Source organism: Buteo buteo, chromosome 19 (assembly GCF_964188355.1).
Source record: "Buteo buteo chromosome 19, bButBut1.hap1.1, whole genome shotgun sequence".
Taxonomy (NCBI): Eukaryota; Metazoa; Chordata; class Aves; order Accipitriformes; family Accipitridae; genus Buteo; species Buteo buteo.
Window position 1 is genome coordinate 12,534,035 of NC_134189.1, and position 18,684 is coordinate 12,552,718.

General features: G+C 37.8%; 1 protein-coding gene across 6 annotated transcripts in view; it reads left to right on the forward strand.

Annotated features, from left to right (window-relative positions):
* The window catches only part of WNK1 (WNK lysine deficient protein kinase 1), a 107,114-nt gene that overhangs the window by 37,427 nt on the left and 51,003 nt on the right, over positions 1-18,684 (forward strand). For all 6 annotated transcript variants that reach the window (XM_075051087.1, XM_075051088.1, XM_075051089.1 and 3 more), the window contains exons 3-4: positions 4,339-4,559; positions 6,652-6,809. In XM_075051087.1, coding sequence (XP_074907188.1) covers positions 4,339-4,559; positions 6,652-6,809 — 379 coding nt within the window. The remainder of the gene's footprint in view (positions 1-4,338; positions 4,560-6,651; positions 6,810-18,684) is intronic.

Genomic DNA, 18,684 nt, shown 5'->3' on the forward strand with positions numbered 1-18,684 from the left:
AGTGGTGTGCGGAACCTGCGGGGAGTTACACTGAAATCACGGTTTTGCCTTGCACAGTAGAAACTTGCAGAGCTGTGAGCCTGTTCCTGAGCATCCAGTCGCCGTTAATCTACTGGAAATAGAACTGCCAGCCTTTGAAATTCAGGGATTGTGGGTCTTTGTCTTAATTCAGTGCCCATTTAAGTCTTGGAGAGTCATTCAAATCCTAAATGTGTAAGCAGGCTGTAGGAGCTGGAAACAATTTGCAATCTGTTTGGTTAAATAGCCTGTGAACGTCCTCTGTTTTTACGATGCTTATTGATAGCCACAAATGGACATACTTAAAGAAGGAAAAAATGGCTCTTTTGGAGTCTGGACTGCAATTACAGGGAAATATTTGTCTCTTGAAATAGTACAGGAGGGCTAAAGGTACTGTTTTAGCCCTATGTCTAGGGAAGACTTTTCTGAGGTTGTTTAAGGTATTTCAGATAAAATAATAGATCTGTTGTTTCATGTTCTCTTTTTAAGAGCAGTATTAAAGTAAAGGTTTTACAGTTCTGTACAGATACCTTGGAATAAAGTTACCTAATTTTATGCTAGAGTATGTAGTGTTAGATTTAACTTCTTTCTCCCTTTCTTATGCTCCCCCCCCCCCCCCCATTTTAATATTTGGATTGGCTTGTTATGTGGTGGCATAAGCAAGATGATAAAGTAATAATAGACAACTATAAAATAGCGTGTTGGTAGGAGAAATACCCCAGATTTGCTGGCTATAGGATTATTTTGTACTCTGAAGTATGAAGGTCTTTTTATTTTATCCAGAAAGAACTGATAGGTTCTTTAATTGAGAATCTTTTAAACTGTAGACTTCTGTGTAGGTTTTTTCCCCACTATTGTATAGATTGTGTTATAATTGTGATGTAGTTTATTCTTACCCGCTTTACTTGCGACTTGACAGGTAAACTCTATGGGAAATTTCTGATGTGCCAAATTTAATATCGTTAAATAGTTCATGTGCCTGTGTCATATTCCTAGATTTAGACTGCACACTTGTGTTTGCTTATGATATTTGGCTGACTATTACTTCCATATCTTTTTTCAGTATGTTTATATTATCTCCATTTATGCAAGTGTTACCTTCCTTGTTTTGAGACTTGGGACATAGACATTGTTGTCACTTGATGTAAAAAAAGTGAACAGAAGAAAAGTGTGGTGATATCTTAAAGTTCTTCCTCATGTTTTTTCATATTTGTATACATTTAGATATATATGAACATAAAAATAATGTTGAAATATTGTGGACTTAGTCTTTTCAAATGCTGTCTAGGCAAACTGCTAATTTTGCACAAAGAAAAGTCCCTGAACTTCTGCACACCAATGGAAAAGTTTTACAACTCAATTGTTGTAAAGAATTAAACTGCTTTCTGATATTGTATGCTATCATGGAATTAAAATATTGGAACAAAAAAATGAAGTTGTGTATTTTAAATCTTAATTATACTATTAATGAAAACAGCAATTTTTAATCTGACCTAGGTCTCAGCCACTAGTTTTGTCTAAGGCTGTTGTAGTATGTATTCCTGATCCACTTCAAATGAATGTGTCAGCTATCTGGTAAGACACATAACCTTCATAAGTACCTCTGCTAACTTAGTAGGGTTTCTATAGCTCCTCGAGCTGAGATGCTATAGGTCAGCAGCCTTCCTGCTTAAAAAAACCAAACAACAAACCCAACCTTGAGACAGAAAGCCAAACTCTAGTTCCTGTTTCTCTCTGTTCATTGAAGCTAACTGTTAAGATAGCCTCGTGTGCAAAGGTCAAATATATGTCTTTTTTAAAATTGACTACTACCCTGTAAAATAGATAAGAACGATGTTGATTTAAGCAGGAACAAGTTCAGTGGAGGGCCACCAAGATGGTCAGGTGCTGGAGTACCCGCTCTGTGAGGAGGGGCTGAGGGAACTGGACTTGGGCATCCTGAAGAAGAGGATCTTTGGTGGAGACCTAACAGCAGCCTTCCAGGGCATATGAGGGAGTCAGTCAGGCTCTTTGCAGTGGTGTATGGTGGGAGAGTTAGAGACAACAGGCATAAATTGAAACCAAAGAGGTTCTGACTGATGTAAGAAGAAGCTATTTCAGCAGTGATAGTCAGGCAGTGGAGCAGGTTACCTCAAGATGTTGTGCAGGCTCCATCCTTGGAGATACTAAAAGCCTGGCTGGATACAGCCCAGAGTAACCATGTCTGACTTCATGGCTGACCCTACCTTGAGCAGAAACTTAGACTAGAAACCTCCTGAGGTCTCTTCAAGCCTGAGTTATCCTATGATACGAGGAAAATTGAAAACATACTAGCTAGTAGGGTTGTCTGTGTATTTTTATGTATTTATATATGCTTCCATTTTAAAATGGTTTCTGCCTTAAGTGCTATGTGACTTAGTTCATGACAGTGTTACGGGAAAAATGACAGCAACATTGCAGGATGCTGGGTGGTGGTTGGACCCAGGTCCTTTAACAGTGAGAAGCTGGCAGTAGACTAGCATATTTGAAACCAAGAATGTAATTAGGGATTCCAGATGCTGAACTGAAGTGCCCCTACCATGTGATCTTTGGAACAGGCTCAAGAGAGATGAATGAGGGTTGTGTCAATAGCAAGAATTCAAGTGGTAGCTGATGTGATTCAGAACCTCCTTCGGTTTGTCTCCTTTGTTGGCTTGGCTTTTTCACTGCCTGTCTTTACATTTTGTTTTGAGACTTGATTTCCTTCTGGAACTGGGTCCCGATTGCTTTTACAGATCTGTTTTCACAGCAGGATTATTGCTAGCAACTTGATTTTTCCAGATCTTCTTTTGAACTGCAGAAATTAAAGTAAAAGGGATTAATATACTGCATTTTTATGTTGGCATTGATTCAAGTGATTTCATCAAGACTCTTTCTCCTGATTAAGTGGATATGCAGAAGAGACTGAATACTACCACGGAGTAATTGAACAAGACTTGGTTTTATTTTATTATTTTAGTTGCTAGACTCCGTGCTGGTTGTAGAATTTACTACCAGTATTGCAGTAGTGTGAAACTGGTCTTTATCTGAGACTTTAACTGAGTAACATTAGTTGAATAAGAATAAAGTCCTTGCTCTACACAGCATGCTAGTTCCTTTCTCTAATTGTATTTCAGCCCATGCTTTTTCAAAAGGAAGAAAACAACAACTGTTTACTTCAAATTGTTTTACCCAAAGAGAGATTGTGAGAATAGACTGCTGGAAAACATGAGAATACACTGCTGTAAAGCACTTGAATACTGTCATAAGTTATTCACTTTGTGGCATCTCTAATCTGTTGAAGTTAAGGAGTAGAAGACCACCATAGTCTTAGGCCACAAGCATTGGAGAGTATTTTTGGGATGAAATTTGACTCTTCTGACATGAGATTTTAAAAAGCAGCAATGTTAGAACAATTAAGGTTGGGTCACATTCTACCTGCAAAGGGATACTGACTTCAAGTATGAACTCTTCCTTGTCAATTATTTAGCAGACCCTTTTTAAAGATTTCCCAGCCCTGTCCGTATCTATCCATAGTTCTGAAGTAGTGAGTAGTGCCAGTCAGGTTTAGGTGATCAAACCCTGTCCTGCACCAAGGAAGGGGTCTTTAAGAATTTCTAATTTGCTTGAGAACTCAACAAGTAAATTTGAAGCAGATTTGAAGTGTAACCTGGAAACCTTGACCAGAGTGCTTGGACTAATATTGTAACTAAGGTATAACAACTTCAGAGGTCTTGCATAGTTTGCAACAGCTCTGCACTTAGTTGGTTGTTATTAGTGTTTTGGCTCCAGTGCCCCACCTTCCCCCCACCCAGTTATATTTAATCAAGGAAAATGTTTTAACTGTTTAAGCAGTTTCAGGATAAAAGGGAAGAAAAAACCCTCATAAATGAATAGATAAAGAATTGTTATAAAGCATAAGCCTTTAACTCTTTGTCAAGGAAGCAGTTTCTTGAAACTTAGCAAGCCAACTCTCTAATTACCATAGGTAATTACCATAGGGTGACTTTGTATGCAAAAGAATTATTAGCTATAGATCAAGCATTTCATGTTTATCTTTCAGCATTATAGTCCCCTGGCTAGAAGAAAGGGGGTAGGTTTTAGGATTTTAGGAGGGGGTATTATCTTTAGCTTCTCTGAAGTCTTGAAATGCCCGGGTAGATTTTTAAAATAGAAGGTGAAGTTGAAATTTGTGCATCTCTAATTACTGTTTTTTTTGGGTGTTTTTTTTTTTTTTTTTTTACTTCAGAACAGCAAATGATACAGCATAATCTACTACTTGTTAGCAGAACCTGTTTAACCTACTGTTACTTTTTTCATTAGGTATTTGAAAAGATTTAAAGTGATGAAAATTAAAGTACTACGAAGCTGGTGCCGTCAGATACTGAAAGGCTTACAATTTCTACACACGCGCACTCCTCCCATTATTCACAGAGACTTAAAATGTGACAACATCTTCATTACTGGCCCCACTGGATCAGTCAAGATTGGAGACCTTGGTCTGGCAACCCTGAAAAGAGCTTCTTTTGCCAAAAGTGTGATAGGTAAGCCTCTCCTGTTTTGGAGACTGGTGAGCCAGTCTACCTATTCGGAAACTTGAGTCTTTTAAGAGCTTTCCTTAAAAATATGGTTTCAAAGGTACATTGTCAAAGCCTGAAAATGCATCAGCTTTCTTTCTTGGCTGTTGAGGTCATTCTGTGTTCCTGATGAGATTACATGTTGAAATTTTGGTTGTGCTTTTGATACCTGTATATTATCATTAAGCATTTTGGAATATAGATTCATTGCCCTGCCCAACAGTTTAGTGCAACATTGTTGATAAAACCACTCTTGACTACGTATAAATCTCAGCTTTAATATGATGCTTCTTCATGAACTGTACAAGTGCATTTTGGTGACCAAACAACATTTTAATATTTAGTGTAGCATTAATTATACAGCCAATTTTTTTTGATTGTCACCAGGGGTTAATATTAAATCTCTTATACTTTGTGAGTAATCAGAAACTAAGGTATATCAAAGAAAGTCAATATATTTATATTATGTCACAGTCAGACTGTGAAATAATGCCTTACTTGGGGAGTCTATAGAATGTGGATTCATGTAAGTTAGGAGGATACGTTGGGGAAGTATTGCCTTATATTGGCTCTGTTCTTGTGTATCCACTAATAACCTTTTTCAGAAATTGATTTGATGAAACTAGTATAGTCTTTCTTGTGAATTTGTGAAAGAACTGGTTTTATCAGCTTTGTTTTTACAGTTGGGTAAATAGGCTGCAGGGAATGAAGTTGCTCTCACTCTCAGTATTTAGAGCTTGCTAAAATGCAGTATTACTCAACAGTCCTATACTAGATTCCTAGATGGGATCAATGGTGTATACCTGTAAACTGTCTTGCAAGCTGTCGCTGAAATATTTCCTGCTTCTTAACCAGGTCAAAGTATTAATAGGAAAGAAAATTATACAATGTCAAAAAGAAATTATTTTCTTAAGCATAAGAAAATAAACATTAATAAGCATTTCATAAGCATTATTTTCTTAAGTCTTATCCTCAAATTTATCATTGGAAAATGATCACTTCATATCTAGCTATCTGTTAACGGTTAACTTTTGGATAAACGACTGCAATCACATTCTCTTGTTTTGGTTTAGTGTGGTGAAAACAAGCAACGTGGCTATAGAATGATCTGTAAACTGTCTCGAATCTGGTGTCTGCAGGAAATAATTCTGTGCTTAAATTTACAAAAAGCAAACTTGCATCTCTGGCTTAAAGTAAATCTGATCATACAATGCAGTCCCTTGGCTTACAGAGGGGACACCGTGATGCTTCACTGGGCAATAATTTTCTGCACACTATTTAAATGGGACTTGTTGAATCTCACGCTCTATGCCTGTAACTCAATCTCTCTGTATTTCTGAGTATTTTTGACTGTAGGATGTCCCTCACTAATGCCTGTATCTGCAGTAGGCCTATAAATATACTGCAGGTGGGAAGGTAAGTATATGAAGAAAAGGGCTCTGGTGAGTGGCCTTTGCAGAAAATTACTTTTTATCCTTTTTTCATGAAGATTTATATTTGTAACAACAGAGTTTTTCATTGCAAGGCCTTTCCCGAACCATTCTACTTCAAAAAGTAGACAGAGAGCACCAGGTCAGAGACTAGCTGTGGGCTCTTACCAGTACTACTTCTTTTGCAGCAGAGGGCAGTCAGGTAATTTTTGAAACAAGTTTTAATGTGCCTCCTTTCTTACAGGGAGAAAAGGTAAGTGTCTTAACTCTCCTTAGTATTTGGTTTGTAGCCTATGGCTAGTCTACAGTTTTCCCCTCTTCTTATCCCCTTCCCTCCGTTTGACTCCAGCCTGATCCAGTCTGTTTTGATACTTATATTAACTAACACGCATAAACCAGGAATTGCATCAGTCCTTTCATGCCATTCTTACTCCATAAGGCCTTGCAATGGAAGACTCACGAAATATGTTGATGCAACAGAGTGACTGAGGGTTTCCTCCCTCTTCTTTTTGCCTCCACTTTCTCTTGTCTCACAGGTCTGCCCATCTGCTTCCTCCTGCGGTGAGTAACGCCAGCAGCCTCTGCTCGCTTTGAGACATTTAGAGTCTGAATCGTTCTTTTAATTTAAGGTACCCCAGAGTTCATGGCCCCCGAGATGTATGAGGAGAAATATGATGAATCCGTTGATGTATATGCTTTTGGGATGTGTATGCTAGAGATGGCTACGTCTGAGTATCCTTATTCCGAGTGCCAAAATGCTGCGCAGATCTACCGTCGAGTGACCAGTGTAAGTCCCTCCCCACTACTGATTCTGAAGCTACTACTATTAACAGTAAAGGAGTACAGCTGGGTAGCATGGTATTGTGCAAGTGTGTGTGGAAAAAGAGAAGCTGACAAGAGGTTTTTAGGGTATGTGCGGAAAGGTATAGGATGGTTCAACTTGTCAGTCAGAAGCCTGTAAAATATGTGAATGGAAAGAAAATTTCGCATGTGTTCATACTTTTCCTTCAGTATATAAGAAAGTATTCCATAGGGTTTAAAAAAAAAATCAAAACGAAGCAACAAAACACATTAGAATAATAACAGATTATTTTCTAAGCCACTGGGGGGTTGGTGGAAATATTTCAGTCTCGAAGATTAGCTGATAACTTTGTTCTCTGAATGAAGCTGGATCACAAATTCGGAGCACTTTGGCTTAGCTGCCTGCCAAGGCAAATCATAAATTGTTACCTAGAGTGAATGTAATAGTTCCAAATGGCCCTTAGCTACTGTGTGTCAGGTGCACTTCTTACCATTATGCAGTAGAAATACTCGATAAATGGCAGCAAGGTATTCCACCCTGAAAAGTGCTGGTAAGTGTAGTGGTGGTGATGGAGGCATTGTGAGTGAAACCAAATAAGGCTGAGAAGGCAAGCAAGAGATTTGAGTTTGCCCATCTGACTAGACTAAGTGGAACCTACAGACCTTGAATGTAGGAAGCAGAACTGTAGTGCTAGAAATGTTCAGAATGGTTGTGGCTAGATTTACTTTGTGATCGCTAAAACAGTGTTGTGAAGACTATACCAGTGCAGTAGAACAAACCGCACATGTTCAACCCTGTGATCTAAGCATTCAGAAAGAATAGAGAGGTGGCCACGGGGGGAAGTAAAAACTTGCATTGGATTTTTCAGAATACCTGTGCAGATGTGCAAAGGGTGGAAAGAAAACTTACCTCTTTTTCCGATCTGTAGACAAATTAATTCCTCTTAATCTTTTTGTGCATATTATCTTGGAGAAGTTGAGGATTTAATAAACAATTTACTTAGCTTTGGAAAAATAAAATGCTCTCTTATTCCTGATGTCTCACACTATAAAAGGCAGGTATAATTATTGACTTACAAATGTGGAAGGAAGGGTCCTCATGTCAGATGTAATGAATTCTGAAGGAAGGCTTGGTGAAATAAAAGACTATCCCTTGTTGGAAGGGGAATATTGGAGAGGCACAGGACGAGGAAGAAGGAAGGGATAAATGGCCGTTTGGGGTTTTTTGAACAGATGTTAGAGTAAGTTTTTATAGAGATATAGGCAGAGTCTTTTTTTTTTTTTTTTTTTTTTTTTTTTGCATGTTGGTGGACTTATCTGTAATTTTCTAAATAGAGGAAAAACAAGGGTAAACTCTAGCCTTTACTCTGCTTACAGCATAATCTGATCTGCAAGCTGTTTGGATCAGTGAAAGAAAACTAAGTATCTTACCAAAACAGTCTTAGTGGTGCCTTTTGGTATGCTTATGTATGTGTCTTGGCTAGAGCAAAAGGAGCATAATTTGGATGGGCACTTTTTCTCAGAACAGACACTTGATGTAACTGCCCTGCCCATTCCTTAAAAAGTGCTAGGAACAGGGCTGTGGTATGAATCAGCTTTTGAGACAGTCTCAGGCTTGGAAATCCCCAGGTCTTAGAGAGCTGTCTTTTCCCTGGTCTGTGAAGTACTTAGGAAAGCCTTGTATAGGGGCTTGTAGCAGACGCACTTATCTAGAGACTTAGGAAGGTTCAATTTACCGCTTGTTTATTGTGCTTGAAGCTTTTTCTCCCCATTGTTTTTGGCTGACTGTTGAACTTCTAAGTGGATGAGAAACACTGGTAATTTTTTGGTTTGTCCAACACTACCACCTACTCTGCTGCTGATGGTTCACAGATTGAATTTAATTGTTGAACTTTTTTTCCTGCTGTTTCATCTACTGCTTGAGAGCTCTAAAATGTACTTTGACATGGAATCAAGGAAATCTTGTTTTCTTTCAGAAGGAGCAGAGGACAGGAAGGTAAATAAAATGAAGTGTACATTATCTGCTTCTAGGCAGAAAATGAAAGGCTGTGTGCTTCGGTATATTTCGGTTTGTTTATTTCATTGTAATTGCAAAGCAAGGGTTTTTTTTTAAAAAAAACAAAAACCAAAACAAAAAACCCAAAAAAACCTAACCAAAACAACCACAAACAAAACTTGAATAACTTTTAAGGAAGACTTTCAATGAAGAAAAGGCAGTATTAACTGGAAATAAAACACAAACCTGTCTTAATGGAGAATTCAGTGCTTCTTCTATAATGTGGAAAGCAGAACCGTGTTATGAAAGTGAAATAAAATACTCTTTGTATTTTTACCACTCTGTGAAAGCTCTGTGAACCAATGTGATAGAGCCATACGGTTTTCTGCCCTTGTCCTTTGCTTCTTGTTAAAGAAAATAAGATATTCTTTCATTTCAAAAGAGACTTCAGAAGTTTAGACAATGTTTGCAGTTGTGGGCGAGGGGTGAACCAGTTGAGAAATTCAGTACTTAAAAGGACAGTGCATGAACCATCAATAGCAGAGTCAGAAAGCTTCCTGTGTAGGTGACTCCAACAGTACTTACCAACACATTTCCTTCTAATGTATGTTGGAAGGCGAACGGGGTTTGTGGAAGATGTTTAACATTTCCATTTCAACCTCTTGCTTTGCTACTTTCCTAGGCATGTTTAGGAATATTTTGAGGTAGCAGCTGTATTCCTGCTGTGCCTTAAATGAAAGGATTATTTTATCTAGATGCATACACAGAGCCAGAAAGACAATAATACTGGTCTGCTATTGACAGTCATGAAAGATCATGCCATGCGGGAGCTTAAAAACCACTGAAACCCCAAAGGCAATAAGATCAAAATGTGTAGCCACTCAGTGCAGGTGATACATATTTAAATTAATTGATTTCCCTCACCCCCTTTGCAGTAACTATTAGAGTTGCCCCATTAGCTTAAATCCGTACTATTGCTTAGGACAGAAGCCTTTAAAAGGTATCCTAATGCCCAGGGTGTCTTTTCAGGACCACACTTGGTATTACCAGCTAACATTATTTTCTCCCATTTTGGCTGTGCATTGGTCTCTCTTAGGTTGGCCTTCACCTGCCCTGCGTTTTGACCTTACACATTTTGTCTAGCTGATGCCCTGATGCTGCAGCGTTGGGTTGGGGCATTTGCCAGGATTGCTCAGAGTACTCTGTTATGTGTTCTACCTCTTCTGTTTAGGGTCTTCCCTCATGGTTGGAAGCAGTTTTCCGATTAAATGATACAGTTAGGTAAGCAAAGATCTAGATATCCGATCTAAAGGCTGAATTTCTTCCTAGAGATGAGACATTTTTTGGCCCAGGCAGTTATTGTTGCTTCACCTCTTGGATGATAGCACTGCTGCATGAGTCTGCTGTTTGCAAGATGCTTGTCTATATTGTCTACATTATCTCACTGGGAAGTTCCTGTTTTTCCTTAAAGCAGTGCTGGGGTAAAGTTCCCAAATTTTCTCTGATCCAAGAAATAGAAGTGCAATTAAATTGGTTTTCTGGCTCACTTCAACTAGAAGAATACTTCTTTCAATAGAATAATCTGGGTAAATGTCTGACTTAAAAAAACAATGATCTACAATTTGTAGGGCTCAAGGTGTTATGCTGAACTTTGTTTTCTGGTTTTGGTGAGGAAGTCAGCAGGAGTTTGACACAGAGTATTGACCTCTGTTTGTACTTGCATCCTCTAGCATACTCAGTCCAGACCCTTTCACTAGCAGTTTCTTCAGAAAGGAAAATTGGGATCTGCATGTCTTGTCACTCAAGCATAAAGGAACCTACCCTTCCACTTTGTTTTCTTTAAATCATAATGTTGCAATTTTGTCTCAAAACCCCCTGTTTTCTTCATTGACGCTATCCTTTGTTCTTTGGAAATGGTTCAAAATAAATTAGCAGTTAGCGCTTAAAGGAATTGAAACTCCTGGGATTTTTACCTTTTTGGGGGGTGGGTGGGTGTGGGGAAATTGTGGGGAAATGAGGCTTAAGTAGCATGTCTCTTCAGCTGGGACTGAATGTATCCAGTGGGCACTTATTGCTGCCTACTTGGCCTAGGAAAAAAAATCTAAGCCTGTAATTAATTGAAAATAAGCTGCACTATTAAGGTAATCTTGCCTGCTCCTGTGACTTATTTTTTTTGTCCTTTGCCTTCTTGTGCAGACACAACTGTCTGTGAGATATACTACTAGATTAAGGAATGGGTCGCCTCTTTTTCTTTTTTTTTCAATTTTGTTCCATAGCAAAGCAGTGCAGACAGATCCAATACAAAATGTAATCAAGATACTTAATTCTGCTACATACTCACTTGCACAAAAAAGGAGTGTAAGATCTTGATAAAATTCAGGAAGGTTTCCCTGTCTGACTTCATTCCTCTCTGGAGACTGGTATTCTATTTTTGACCTGTTCCATGCATATTTCAATTAAACACTTTGTTACAGTAGATATTTGAAGTGGGCTACATGTGCATTTAAATGAAAACAGAGATATTTATAGAACAGACATCTTAAGTATGATTTCTTAATTTAGTCTGTTTGTGAAGCAATGCAGTGAAGGTATAACTAACAGCAATAGTTTCAGCTGCTTTGTCTCGGCCTCAGGTTAGACGGATGTAACCCATGCAGTTGCCTCAAAAGCTAGCTTTTTTTTTTCTTGCTCATGTTGCACTTACCACTCACAGATGTAGTATAGACCTTGATTACTTCTACACTGTATTTCTTTCAAGCTTTCTTTTTGCAGCACAGAGATTATTTTTATGAGCATGTAAAGGTACTGATTACTCAATCTCTATTACTTGGATGTCCCAAGTCTTAAATTTTCTAGGTGATTGACTAGTCCCAAGACTAGTAAAAGACAATTAATGAGTTTATTACGCAGATTTGTCTCATTCTTGCGTATCTACTACTAACATAAAAATCCAAACATTGTCATTGCAAAAAAGTTAACACCACCCTCAGTTTCAAATGTACTAATCAGCTGAGTAGGAGCAGAAAACTCCCTTTTCTCTTTTGCCCCCTCCCATCATATAAACTTACCTTTTAAGTTCTCCTGATGGACTTGTGCTCTATACTTAATTTTCTCCACGCTTACTTTGACAAAGTGAAGTTTTGCACTTGTCCTTGCTTTCACCGAACGTCCAATCTCTTCTCTGTAAACAAATGTCTGCCTTCTGAGCTGGCCTTGAGATGAGAAGGAAATAAAAAAAAAAAAATACTGCATTTTGACTTAAAAAAAAAAAAGTTGTTGTATTGAAATGTTCCACAGAGTGGGCACATTTTTCTTCTCTGTTCTACAGAGCTTAAAAAAAGGCCCAAGGGAACAAGGTACATAATGAGTAACCTGACCAGGCAGTGTCTAACTGGTTTAAAAATCCTTAATATCCCTAACTGGTGGGAACTGAAGCTCACTGGTTTTAGTGAAGGTCATTCTCTTGGCTGGAAATGAGTCAGTTACAAAGTGCTGCAGTTTGATCAATTGAGTGAAATTAATCTCTTAAAAGTTAGGCATCATAATTCTCTAGACTAGTCAACTACTTCATTTTCACTAGAGGTGCAATGGGCAAAGTATCCCAGCTCTTTCTTATTTCTTCTTCCTGAGGGGTCCTAGGCAGCAAAAATAAATGTTTAACCCTTAGACTTATGATTAATTTTACTTGCAGTGCTTAATGAATGTTGATGAATGTCCTCTTTTGCTTTCTGGAAGCAATGTGTGACTTTTTTTAGGCATACATAAAACTCGGTTTCTTTACCTTGAATAACTTGGTTTCTTGGCCTGGTTCAGGTAGATACAGACACACTCCTCCTATCAAGTTTTAAAGTGGAAAAAACATTGGAAAAAAATCAATGGAAAAGTAGGGGGAGGTAACCTTCAAACAGAGCAAGTAGTCTTCTGTTAAAGTAGATACTGAAAGGCCATAAACCTTCAACCAAGCACAGGAAATAGATTAATTGTAAGAAAGGGCAAACTCTTCTAACTGTATTTGTTGAAAGAAGAAACTTCAGGTACTTAAGTATCAAATGGAAAAAAATTGCACATCAGATGCAATTCCTCTGCATCACACTGAATGGACTAAATATTACTTAAGCTTCTATCATGTGCATCTTGTAGCTGTTCAACTCAGTTGCAAGCATTTTGCTGGAACGTCTTTAAGAGTGAAGAATCTTCCTGGGTGGAGGTTCAGTCACTGACTCATGAATTCAGAAATATATAGACTTAAAAATGGAAGATAGGAATTCAAGGTTTTGAAGCATTAATATCTTAAGAAGCTTTACGTGTTAGATTAGAAGTCCTGTTTAAGAAATTACATTGATCTAAGTAAAGAAAAGCAGGGATCAGCTTAAACACTGAGATAAAACATGCTATATGGTTTGCACAGCCAGGACAGATGATATCTGAAGTTGGAAGGAAAAAGGCTCATTCAACTGAATTCCTTTCTAAAAGTAGCTCACTTCTACAAGTTGATCTTAGAGGCATTTGTACTATTCAGCATCAAAAGCTTCTAGATTACAGCTAAAACTGTTTTGTCAATATTGGTGTTGTAAAACAAACTTGGTTTGAAGTGAAAGGAGGTATTTCTTATTTATCTTACTGCTGAGTCTGGAATGTGTCTGTTAGCAATTTTGAATTGGATATGATTTCAAAATGATTAGGAATTAAAAGGAGGGGAGGGGTGTGAGCTTCAGTTGAGTTACATAAAATCGAGATCTAATGTATTTTTAAAATCTGAAATTCTAAAATTTGGTTGTATTGCAGTTTCCGAATGTGTTTTTTAGAAACCTAAGTAAGTTCACAGAATAGTGAGTAAACAATGTATGTTTAAAAATTAAAAAAGTTCATTATCTGTTAAGGATCAGGCCTCTTAAAACTGTGATACCAAATCTATTTAGCTCTTACATTAACTGAGTTTAATTTAACTTAACAAGAGATGGGAAGGTGGCTCTTCTTAGGAACAGGGAGGTGGTGAGTGTTTTTAAAATGCCTGGCTTTGCAGCATGATGAGAACCATTAATGAATCACTGAAGTGTTACTGTGGGGAGACCAATAGCTCAATGTTATTTGTCAGTATAGCGCTGCTAGTCAAAAATACTGACACTAAGAATGCATGGATTACAATTTCTTGTCCTGCCAACTGTACTGGTATAGTTGCACAGGGGTAGGAATGGGGTAAGTCCGGGAAAGTTTTAGTCTTGTGGAAGCTCACAGGGGTCTTGAGCAACAATAAGTTATTTTGAGATTATTACGTGATTCATAAGCCAGAACTCCACCAGAATTTTACATAAACCCTTTATAGTTACCTCCTGGTTACTCAGAGCTATTGCCAGAGTAGCCAGTGATGTGGGGTACGTATGCCTGTTTGAATGCTTTTGCTTGTTCCTGTATTAAAAGAGTGGAAGTCACCAAAGTTGAATGTGATTTTGCAGATACAGTTTACTCCCAAAAATAGAGACACACAACATGCTAAAATGTATATATAAGAAACTCTGTTGCTTATTGTGCATAATGTTTCTATGCTAAAGAGAAAAAAGGCTGTTCCTTCTCTGTCCAGTATAAGTATTTAGAAGCTTCCTAACACTATGAGCTTGTGACTCTGTTTTAAGGTAAACCTCTTTGAGATATATTTCTACCTTACCATTACCACTATCATAAAGTTCTCTGCATAGCAGGGATACTTTTTAAGACCACCCTCTGAAACTGTTGAATCTTTTGGTACACAAATAGATGTCCTTCGCTCCTATTAGAATAGGTCATAAAATAAGAGACGATGACTTTTGGTGCATTGTCTGAATTGTGCACTATTTTTGGTGTTTGCAACATTATCCTAGGCCTTTTAGTAGGTATCTTCTTCGAAGGGCTTGTTCTGGTACCAAATGTGTTTTGTGGCCTGTGTTGGATCATTCTTTTAAATTCAGTTCAAAGTCTCCTGGAACTAATCTGTGGCTTTTACATTACTGTTGCTGTACTTGAATTTAAAAATGAGTACTAGATGATGTTTTTCTATTGGAATGGTAGCTGATTAAAGCAGAGAATGCAACTAATATAATTTGATTTTTCAAAAATGTATTTTCCATACTGAAAATAGAAGAAAGACACTTTTAGTATTGTGTCACTGTGGCATTTCTAAATTTATAGCACTGAAATGTGTGTCTAGGCACGTCTGTATTTTTTTGAAAGCCATTTCTAAGCTGAAGTCCCAGTAAAGCAAAGGGTCATTCAGCTAGCTCAAAATGTTCACCACTGCATATTCTTGTTTGGATGATAAAGGCAACATCCCTGCTTCCAAATGTGAGGTTAAAGAACTGTGCACGATAGATTAAACTGATCTTACCTTTACACTCTTGTGCAAAATAAAAACTGAAAAGTTAGCGCCCAGTCTACTTGTCCAATCAGACTTTACTGTTTCAGAAGAACTTCTGTCCTCATACTGTGTGTTTCTAAACAAGGCCCTTTTCACTGTTATATGCACCAATATCCTAATTGTTTGCCAGCGATACACTAAGGAACTGTGTCCTGCCTTGTAGTTATAAAATCTCCTGTTCTAGAGTTTGAGTAATTTCTTCTATTCATTAGAATTGCTGCAGTTTCCATAGGTGCTATGATTAATTAATCTACTTTTTAACTAAAACCATCTGCTTAGCTAGTCATAAGGGCTTCAGATTCTTAGGACTTTTGAAATAGGTTGATATTTTTATTTACCTGGAGGTGCTGAAGTACTTAAAAAGCCTTGTGTGCTGGGCTAGATAATTAGTCAGTGGGGTAGTTGTAAGGCGTGGTGTATACTCAGCAGTAGCGCATAGCATAAGTTGCACTTCAGTATTATCACAAATACAGTAGTTTTTTGCTTTGTTACAGCCTTTTACTTGAGAGTGCTGGAAAGGATCGCAGCCAACGATTTCTAGGAAGAGTTATGACTAGTTCTTGTTCAACCTTAACTGTGTGGAAACAAAGCAACAGAACTGTAGCCTACTATATTGATCTTGTAAGGCTTTTAATGCTGTAAATTCTCTGGCTCTAATAAGTAAAAATACAGTATGGAAACACTGGCAAAGAAGTTGGTTAAGCAGGCAATGTAGTGTCCTGTGGCTCCTGGGCTTGGATATCAGTTGTAGAATACAGATGTGGAGCTGATAGTGAGCAGTGATGGCTAGTCAAATAAGGAGTCTGTTTTATTCTTTTCACCAAAGATTATCTCATACAAATGACTAGCTGCTTCTTTTAAGCAACCTCACAAACTAGGAATAAGCAGTTAGTATGGGTGTGTCAATCAAAATACAAATATACTTTGTGTGCAACAACTTTAATCATGTGTGTTTGGGAATTTTTTTTTTTTTTACTGTTGTGACTGGCCTCTTATTTTTTATTAATGCCTCAGAAATTGTTTGAGAGTAGGTGGTAAATTGAGGAGGAAAAGAGTTTCTAAATTGTGGCCAGTCATGTTGCAGCAAGCAGGCCTGTATAAATACTATAGTGCCTCTATTGTCTTTACAATGTGTTTGTGAAGTCTGGGCATACATGGTTATCTGTTGCAAGTCATGAAGACAGCTGGTCTGGAGAAATTTAAGAAATATGGGACTTAGATTACTTACCTTCATCGCAGAGGGTGAAGACCAACTGGTTAAGCTATTTCAGTGACATAGAGCTCTCGAATAGCTGAGATATGAATCTTTATCTGGATGATGGCAGATCAGTCAAGCTCAAAATGTGCAATCATTTTTGATCATAAGAGAACTAGGCCTGTTCTAGTCTAAATAGTGCCTCATGAGCTAACTAGCTTATTGGAAGCTTTCATCTGCTCCTACTGCTTGTATTGCAGTAATGCTATTTACTCTGTTAGAATACTGATCTGGTGCAGAGCTTATTCTGCAGGATCTACTGATTTAATTCTTGGCAGAATTATCAATTGTCCAGAATTAATTGCTATGAAAATACTGAAATCAGAGAAGCTAAATTTTCACTTCTGTTAAATGCATTCCATTGTTTTAAAATTTTTCCCCTGCGGTCTCAATTACTCTACCTTGCTTTTTAACAAGAACAATAAAATCTATCTTCTGTAGGCAACCCATATCTCTTTTGAACTAAGTAGATCTTAAGCTGAAGTCTTCCTTTTCACAGTAGGTATTCGATTGGACTGGGATGAGAGCTATCACATAGTTTTAGGTGTACCGTGTGTGAAATAGGGAAAGAACTAAATCTGAAAGTTTGTTTCTAGAACAGACAACAGGATTAAGATGAAGGATTAGAGGAAAAGGTGGTGAAATGGTTAAACATGTTGGTTTTGAGGGCTGGGTAAGTAACTAATAGCAGGTGGTGAAATTTAGAAGATCATGGGGTAAACCAATTTAAATGCCATATATACCATTGCCTGGAGGCTTCTTTGAGACTATGGGGAGAGAGGTAGGATCATTGGCTTGTTTTCCACTGGAATCATATGCTCTGTCTAAATTCCTGGAATTAATGGTTTGTGGCAGCTTGGGACTGGCTCAAACTAGAATGGTAATAACTTAGCAAAAAGAAAATATAGAGACTTTAATTACTTTGTTTGTGTGATTTGACTTTGCTGCTGATTCTATTAGCCTCTGCAACATTAGAACATTTTGTTTGAGATTAATCAGTTACGGTAGAATTCCTTTTAAGCTTTGTAGTTATAGCACCTTTGAAAAGAGCCAAGCAAGAATTGTGGTTAGACTGGGACAGGTAGACTGTGTTTATTAAAAGCTGAAACATTTAATGTTCTTTGCAGGTCATGCAGTGTACCCCAGAAAAGTGTAGCCTTAATTAGGCATGCAAAATGTTTGATTTTTATTCCAGTGGAGTAGAGTTGCTTTGACTGCAGAGTGTCTGTTTGGTTTGAGTTCAACTGTAACAACAAAAAAATTTATAAGCAATGGGAAGCAAAATTCCAACATGCTGTATTCATGATACCAGTAAGCACTGTTAAAACGGAGATGATAATCAACAGCTTTAGCAGTTGATTTTTGGGAGGTTATAAAAATGTCTAGCTAAGCAGTTGGAAAGCCAATCAACATAGCAGGATCTTCAATGATCCCTTTTCCCTTGACCCCTCTAAAATTCCACAGCAGCTGGTGGAGAGAGTTTCTAAAATGCTCAGTAAAGGATGAAAAAGTGTTGGTTTTGCAACATTGTCATTGTATAGTATAACAACAACACTGGTATAATTGTGGTATACTTGAGGAACTAAGTATGCTATTTTGGGGTGAAAAGTGATCTTGATAATGTGAAGTTGAATTTTATCACAGTTTATCATCACTAGATGGTCAAAATCCATTTGCTCACTTCACACTTCAAAATAGTGCACGCGATCTTTCTTAGCATTGCTTCTCGTGTCCTTCCAAAAAAACTCCAAAAGCCCTGAAGCTGTGGACAACTCATTAGTAAACAAATTTTACAATGGCTGTTTGAAACTAGATACTGGGGGGGGGGGAGATGTCAGACTTAAGGTTTAGGTTTGGACTCTAGCAAGAGTTATTACAAAATATAACTCTGTGGATTATTTGTGTGCATGTGCCGTAAAACAAGCAACAGTGCGCTTTCTGACTTTGTCCAACGGTTCAAAAATCACCCTCAAATCCTTATTCCCTTACATTAAGCACCCAGTAAAAGGAAAGCAGACTCTGTTGCCAATGGTAGCAGAATGCGATTGTCAGGAAGGAGGGAGGTGGAATATATTATATTGTCCTAGTGCTGACTTGTGTTTTGTTAGGATTAAATTGTAGTCAGCTGTATATATACTTCTGTAGCTTCATGGAAAGAAGAGGAGAAAGAGCAGCTGCCTTCATCCCCCCTGTACAAAACTAGTGCCAGCAACCCTGGGTCA